The 8,415-nt window shown below is 43.3% G+C and overlaps 1 protein-coding gene across 1 annotated transcript in view; it reads left to right on the top strand.

Annotated features, from left to right (window-relative positions):
- The first annotated feature begins 1,550 nt into the window (after positions 1–1,550).
- Positions 1,551–8,415, top strand: part of LOC114697734 (coiled-coil domain-containing protein 170-like) — a 41,508-nt gene continuing 34,643 nt past the window's right edge. The window contains exons 1-2 of the mRNA XM_037210631.1: positions 1,551–1,635; positions 2,131–2,484. Coding sequence (XP_037066526.1) covers positions 2,347–2,484 — 138 coding nt within the window. The 5' untranslated portion in view covers positions 1,551–1,635; positions 2,131–2,346. The remainder of the gene's footprint in view (positions 1,636–2,130; positions 2,485–8,415) is intronic.

Raw genomic sequence — 8,415 nt, 5'->3', positions numbered from 1 at the left:
AGGGATCAGATTTTTAATATATATAAACATAATATATACTATATAATATATAACTTATACACATATATACATATACACACATAATACACACACACACACACACACACACACACACACACACACATATCAGGTGTGACCATTTGCTCTATCCTAAGAACTTCACAAAAGCCTCCAAATAGGATGCCATTGTTTCTGCTCTTTGGTCTTTAGGGGGCCTGCCACCTAGCTCCTAAATAAATCACACACGGAGGCTTATTCTTACTTATGAATGTCTGGCCTTAGCTTGGCATTTCCTTAACTTTAAATTACCCCATCTATGTTTTGCCTCTGGGTTTTTCCCATTCTCTTACTTCTGTAAATCTTACGCTTACTCCATGACTTGCTGTGTAGCTGCGTGGCTGGCCCCTGGAGTCCTCCTCCTTCTCTTGCTCCTTCTTCTTCACTCCTCCATATCTTTTCCTCTCTCCTCCCAGTTTCCTCCTGTTTATTCTCTCTGCCTGCCAGCCCCACCTATCCTTTCTCCTGCCTCTCTATTAGCGGTTCAGTTCTTTATTAAACCATCGGTGTTTTAGACAGGCAAAGTAACACAGCTTCACAGAGCTACACAAATGCAAAATAAACGAAAGTAACACACCTTAAAATAATATTCTACAACAAGGATCTGAAAGGACCAAGCAGATGCCATAACAGGCTGCTCAGTCTTCTCTCAGAGATCAGGCCTCCATTTCAGTTTCCTGAGACTGAGCAAGCAGTTTCTGGGAGGGCCGTGAACAAAAGACATAGTCCTTGCAGTAGCTCCCTTTCTGCACGTACCCTGACTGCTCAAAGTTCAGCCAGATGTTTACTGTCTGGGACCCCTCACCAACTTAGAGTTATGTCAAGGACAGAGCCTAGACTGCTGAGCCAGCCCCCACAGTCAGTACGTGCTAGGCCAGCCAGCCCCCATGGCGGCTCAAGGACAAAGTCTGGGACTTGTGCTGGACTGCCCCCAACGAGATAATTGTAACCACCAACCAGTAAATTCAAAGGTTACATACCCTCACCCAATTAAAAGAGAACAGAGATAAAAATAAACCAATCCGAGGTGTACCTGTGCAAAACCCCCAAACCCCCCCTGAAGGGCTTGTGGATTTGCCTTTAAAAAGCTAGCCACACAAAGAAAGATCAACTCCTCCCTGCCTTACTCTATTGGGTGTAGGAATGAATTCCCTGTCTAGACTTGTATCTACAGAATAAACCTTGCTGTTGCATTCTGGACATCCAAGGTCTTCTGTGGACTCTTTGGGGTCACAATCTGGGCATAACAGGATCCTCATGTTTGATGGTGTGCTTGTTCAGTTTGGTAGGATCACTTTCTTAAGCATTGCTTTTGGTTTGCTCGGCTGCTTTGTTTTGCTCACTAATCCTTGGTGGGAAAGGCTTTGCGCTTTTACTTCCTAGCTAGGACAATAACCACAGGCTAACTGCCACTCTGGGAGGGTCCCTGGCCTTCCTTGCTCATCTGTGATGTGCTCACCTAGCAACGGTCTCCATGACGTGCAAACATTCTACTGGTCTTTGTGCAGGACGCCCACTCATTAGGGTGTCTCCTGGGAATTGATCTTGGATTTGAGGTTTTCTCCTGATCGTGATATGGTAAAAAAAAAAAAATAAAAATAAAAATATGCTTTGTTCTTTCTAATAAGTGAATCGTAGCAAGCTATATGTCATGTGAGAATGTAAGACACACAGAGATTATGAGGGTGGGTTTTCAAAGAGTTAAAGAGAGTAAGCTGTAACCTTAGATAATCTTAGATAGAACTCAACTTCCATTGGACCTTGGGTTTGATTCTTAACACTGAAAAAAAAGTAATATGAGGTTACGTTTATGCTTTCCTCTGGGGCATAAAGAGCTCTATAAACTATTGTATGCACATTATCAATTCATAGCTGAGTTTTTTATGGTTTGGCTGTTTCTTGAGTGCTAGAGTTGCCATTTCTGATAGACTGAAAAATTGAAAATGAGGGAAATTCAAGGGTCATAAAGCTGTGATTCATGCGTAGCATTAGGAATGGTGTGTGTATGTGTGTGTGTGTGTGTGTGTGTGTGTGTATTCCAATGACACTTCAACTATTCTACACTCTCTTCAGAAACTAGGTCCACATTGTCTCCAAGAAACAAGTTCAGCAGGCGGCACCTCCTGAGGCCTGACTAAGAGCCAAGACACAACTGGAACATTCTGGCAGTCTTTTCGGTTGGTTCTGCACAGGCCTCATCATCTCTTGCTGAGTGCTATACAGAATCGTCCCTTGGAAGCACCGGGGCCACGGTCAGTGGGTCGGCTTCATGCTTCCTGTGTCTCCAGCATGTCAAGGCCACTCCAGTCTTTAACTCACTCAGATCCAGGGAGGCTTGCTAATAGCCAAACCAAAGAGGCCTGTGAGGTGAAGCCATCAGAAGCCAGGCACCAATCACATCTATCAGCTCGGGAAAATGTCCCAGTGGTGAGTTGAACTCTGGTATTTTGTCCCCATTTACAGAAGGAAGTAAAATATGGCTTGGGCCCTGTTGAGAGCTAGCCTAAGAAAGGGAGGGTTACTCCTGGCTGCCCGTCTGCTGGTGTACTTAGCAGGTCTTTGCTAGTGAATGATACAAAAGATAAACTCAGGGGTCTGTTGACAGCTTGGCAGGTAAATGAGTTTGTTGTACAAGCTGGATGACCTGCGTTTGATTCCTTCCACAAGATGGAAGGAGAGAACTAACTCCCGAAAGTTGTCCTCTGACCACACACAAGCTGGGGTACATGCCCGATCATACATACACACACAAATGTCTCGAATAGCATTAAGGATCAGAAGAGAAGCTACAAACAGCAAGAATTATTTTCAGGAAAAGAATCTAAGTACACAGAGCTCTTTGTCGGTCTACTTATTCCTCTGGGATAAAATCCTGTCTACACAGCTTCAGCTCTGTTCTCGTGCCTAGCTCCTTTCTCGCCTGATTTCTCTCTACCTTTATCTGCTGTCCCCTCTAAGTTCTATCTTAATTCTCTCATCTTAGTTCTGCCCTATCTTGGTCTTTCTCATCTTGTTCTTCCCCATCTGGTTCTTCCTCATCTTCCATCTCATTCTTCTAGTTCTCCAGTCAAAATCCTCTCTTAGTCTCTGAGGTTTACAGTTCTATACCCATGCAATAGCAGTGCTCTAGCTAAAGCAAGGTCACCAGGCTTGAATTCTTACAGGGTCATAAACGCAGACAAGAGTTTTCCTCAGGCAGTGACCCTCAGGCTTTCTTTTACAACCCAAAAGGGGAGTGGTAAAGGAGGAGGTCAGCTGAGAGCTAAAATAGCTTAATATATCAAAAAGGGAATTTATGTGCTCAAACTACATTCCTTAAAGTGGTTAGGTAAAATGTTAGGAGTCTATAACGTTGGTATAAATACCACTAAGGCTGTATAAGAATGGAGGGTCTGAGCTTAATTTACCTTAATTCAGGAGATCGTTTGGCCTTGGATGCTTGTTAGGTATTTCAGATAAATACACTGTTATGAGTTCTTGGAAGCACACATAGCAAACATGGAAATCATTGCAGGAGTCGGCTAATATATATACAAAAGCTAAAATATCACCAAGACTTCTTAAGCCATGACTTGACCTTCGGAAAAGTCCTTGACCTTTCCAAGTAGAAACTTTTGTGACAGTAGCTGAATTCCATTATGTTTCCCTGCAGCTTGCAGCACAAATGTCAAATAAATAAATAAAAGGTTAAACAACATTCCACTCTTTGTTTTTCGAGATGTGGTCTCACTGGATAGCCCAGGCTATCCTCACATTTATGTCTCCTCCTGCGTCAGCCTCTGAAGAGCTGGGATTGTAGGTGGGGGGCACCACACCTGGCTCTTTGATTTGTTTGAGACTGTATACACGACTGACCCGACACTCTGTAGCCAGGCAGTTCTCACACTTACCCTGATCCTCCTGCCTCTGTCTCCCGAGTGCTGCGATTACAGGTAGACCATCTGCCAGGCCTCCCCCACTTACACTTCGTAAATTATGTTTATTGTGCATGCTTGGCGGACAGAGGACAACCTGTGAGAGTCAGTTCTCTCCCTCCTCCGTGTGGGTCCCAGAGACAGAACTCGGATCATCAGGCTTAGCGGCAAGCGCCCTGTACCTGCTGAGCCATCTGGTGCCCCCTCCCCCTGCCGATCCCTCAGTGTAACCCCAGAACAAGAAAAAGGGGAACATCTGGATCTCAGGAAACCTCCAATAAGCTGTGGGTTTGCCTTTTTGGTAGTTCAGTTTACCGGTGCCCATGACTCCCAGTCCAAAGGAAAGACCCGCAGAGAATCTCTGGTCATTATTTCGAAGATGAGGAAACCCCACCTGGGAGCTGCCACACTGATTTAGCTAATTTAGTAGCGACCCCAGATGATCCAATTCTATCTGTCTAGTACACTATGGTACAACTGGGTTTACTGGCCAGTTTCATGGCCTTAATGGAAATTTTTCTGGAATTGAAATATCTTCTCAGAGCATATGATAGCCCTTCCATTGATGTTTTGAAGAGCACCAGAAAGGTCCACCCAGTCCTGATCTTATTGCTAGAGGATGAATCCTGAGCTGAGAGTTGGAAAGATGCAGAACAGAGATTTAGGGAAATATTATATTTTCTCCCCATGGTGGCTTTAAATGAAGACTAGCCTAGTTAGTGTCTTTATTAGGAAAAGAAACACATTACATTAAAAATAAATAATATAAGCCAAGTACACAAATAGGAACATGTCATGATGAAAACCATTGTTTTATACATTAATTAGAATTTTCAACTAAATAATACAATACAAAATGATACTGTTATTCAGTCTTTAGTGGCTGAATTATTTTCAAGTATCTCAATGCTCCTGAATATGTCTGGGAATTTGAAAAGCACTTGGTGTGGTTGGATAAATAGCTCAATTGGTAGAATGCTTGCCTGGATCCTCAGGTGTGGTACACATGCCCACAATCCTAGCATTTGGGAATCAGAGGCAACTGGGTCAAAAATTCAAAGTTATTCTCAGCTATATGGTAAGTTTGAAGCCAGTCTGGGCTACATGAGACCTTGTCTCAAAACTAACAAAAACAGGACTTTGCCATTTTCAGTATTTTATAATTACTATAAACAGTATAAACTTCATATTAATAGTTGTTATGATCTTGGTTTCAATTAACTTTGCTTAACTATGAAATCATAACACAAAACACCTGGCTTTGAGACCCAGATTTCAAGAAACGTATTGCCGTGTGTAGTGGTGTCTACTTGTCATCCCAGCTGCTTGGGAGGCTGAGTCACCAGGAGGGCCACCAGAGCCCACAAATATGTAGCCATCCTGGGCAATACAGTGAGCCTGTCTCAAAAGTAAAATAAAAGGAAATAGCACATTTTCTCTGGGAGCAGGTATACCTAAGATCTAGTTTGGGGTTTAACTATAACACAGCACCGTAAAATTGTCATCTCATAGATTTCTTATAGCTCAGGTTATGGAGACGCTAGGGACTGAACCTATAGTTTTGAATCCAGCCAAGTGCTTTGCCATTGAGCTGTGTCCCGTCCTTGTACATTTAAAATCTCCCCCAGTGCTGGGGATGCAGTGCAGCGCCTCACAGACAGACACCAGGGGAAGGGCCCCACCCCTGAGCTGCCCACTAACCCCACATTTTAATTTCTTGTCCGTTTGAGGCAGTGCCTTGCTGTGCTAGCCCAGGACAACCTATAAAACTCTCTATGTCAACCAGCCTGGCCTCGTACTTGTGACAATCTTTCAGTCTCTGCCCCCCGGAATGCTGGGATGATAGTGAGCGCCACCACGGCCAGCTTGAGTTCTTCTTTTCTGCATGTGTGTGTACAATGTGTGTGTATGCATGTTTCTGTGTGTGAACGCGGGAACGTACCTGCTATGGTGCTCCTATGGGGTCAGAGGACACCCTTGGGTGTCAGTCTCTGTTTTCTATCTTGTTTGGGGCAACGGGCTTTTATCATCTCTTCCCCTCCCATCCTGCTCTGCCTGGTTCCTAAGCCTCCTGAATCTCCCTGTCTCTACCTCCCATTTTCCCATAGGAGCACTTGAATTACAGGCTCCTACTACCACCTCTGGCACTGTATGGAGATTTGAACTCAGGTCCTTTTATCCTACCAGTGTTTTTACCCATGGAACCATCTATCCACGACCTAGAATAATTTTTTTATTTACCACAAATGTAACCCATGCATGTAATGTGGTGTCAATTCCACCACAAATAATGCATCACACTTATCATTTTTGAGACAGGGTATCATGTAGCCCAGGGCTCAAACTTGCCATGTATCTGAGGGTTACCTTGAAGAATTCTGATCCTCCTGCCTCCACTTCCCAAATCCTGAGATTACAGCTGTGTGCAATGGGGAAGACTGCCCTCAAATGGCATAATAGCCTACCAGAGGATAACCCTGACTTCCTGGTCTCCTGCCCCAGTCTCCCAAGTGCCAGAATTATAGGCACTACAAACCTAGCTGTTTTTTTTCCTTCTGTGACTTGATTATTTGGTTTGGTGATGGATCTGTTTTGATATATGTATAATTTTTAAATGGTTTCCACCAATTTGTAATAGTCCACTGGATTCTAAAGGGTAAAACCATAAATTAATTACCCATTAAATTCCTACTTGACATTAGTGGTTCTCAACTTTTTTTAAAAAAAAATTATTTAACTTTATTTTATATGCATTGGTGTGAGGGTGTCAGATGCCCTAGAACTGGAGTTACAGACAGTTGTGAACTGCCATGTGGGTGCTGGGAATTGAACCTGGGTCCTCTGGAAGAGCAGCCAGTGCTCTTAACCTCTGAGCCATTTCTCCAGCCCGGTTCTCAACTTTTAAGAATGCTTTGTAATATATATAAATTATGCATAATGATAGGTTTCATTATAATGTTGCATACATGGTACATATGTATCTCATATTCATGCCCCCATTACCCTCTCTTGACCTTTCTATTTTTATCTTTTGTGTGTGTGTGACCCAATGACTTTCAATAGGTTAGTTTACAGGTGCATGGGCACCTTATCTGTGGTTACATCACTGAAGAAAATGTCTCCCTCTCCCCAGACATCTATATATAAATCCTTCAGATGGCAGTGGCTACCTCCTTGGAACACTTAACACCAAGGCTAACAACATGACCATTGTAGTGCCCAGTTAATGACAAAAGCCTTGAACCTGGTCCACTGGCCTGTCCAAGTCTGCTCCTGCATGGGCATAAATTTAGGGAAGCTCCCAGAAAAAATACAATTAATAGCAGATTCCTTAATGGGCAGGGAGAACAGGTAGATCTCTTCCAGGGACTTGATCTTCATGTCCTTGACCAGGTGGCTTGGTGACAGGGATCCACTCCTTGCCTTCAGCTTTACCTCTACGAGCTCCACGGCCTTGACCATGGCCATGGCCTTGACCACAACTACGGCTCATAAGACCACTGCTGAATCCTCCAGTACAACTAGGGAAGCTTCCAAGGTCTCCGAAGCCTGGGCCTCAGGGTCCTCTGGATCCTCGGGGCTCTTCCAATGCATTGGTGTCATCCGCCATCTGGATGAGTAAGAGGAGCTTTATTAATGTTATTATTTAAGGTTGGGGTTGTAGCTCAATTGGTAGAGTGCTTGCCCAACATTCACAGAACCCTGACTTTGATACCCAGCACTGTATTAGAAAAAAATCACCAACCAATCAACCAAACAACAACAAAAACAGGCATGGTGGTATACTCTTACAATCATTTGGGATGTGTAGGCAGGGAGATCAAAATTCAAGGTCATTCTTGGCTGCATATGGCGTTTGATGCAAGTATGGGATACATGAGACGCTGTTTCAAAAGAATGGCCACATTTCTATCTAATCCCATGTAGTCTGTTCCTTCTCACTTCAGCATGACCAAGTCTGATTCTTGTGTGTGTTTGTGTGTTTATTTTTTGCATGTCTTTCCCCTTTTCTATTAGTGTAGAAGTTATACAATATATGATATTATTTTCACAGCTATAAAGCTTTTACTATTGGGGTGGATTTGATCAAAACACGTTATATGCATCTGTGAATTTCTCAAACAATAAAGACTGTTATACTAACACACACACACACATACACGTAGCATAGTTAACTAAAATCTTTATTAGTCATTTGAATTCTTGAGCACTAAACTTTGTACTATACTTGAGCCTATATTTTAACTTCTCTTTCCATTCTTAATATATGTATGTCCCTTTAACAAAAAGAAGAAGCAGCTCCTGTGCTGAATGTAGTCTCACACCTTTAATCCCAGCACTGGGGAGGCAGAGAAGCCAGGTATCTGTGAGCAAAAGGCCACCCTGGTCTACAGAGTGAGTTCCAGGACAGCCAGGGCTACATAGTGAGACTATGTCTCTAAAT

This window comes from Peromyscus leucopus, chromosome 14 (genome assembly GCF_004664715.2).
Source record: "Peromyscus leucopus breed LL Stock chromosome 14, UCI_PerLeu_2.1, whole genome shotgun sequence".
NCBI lineage: Eukaryota > Metazoa > Chordata > Mammalia > Rodentia > Cricetidae > Peromyscus > Peromyscus leucopus.
Note: the sequence above shows the minus strand (reverse complement) of the source record. Positions and strands in the feature narration are given on the sequence as shown.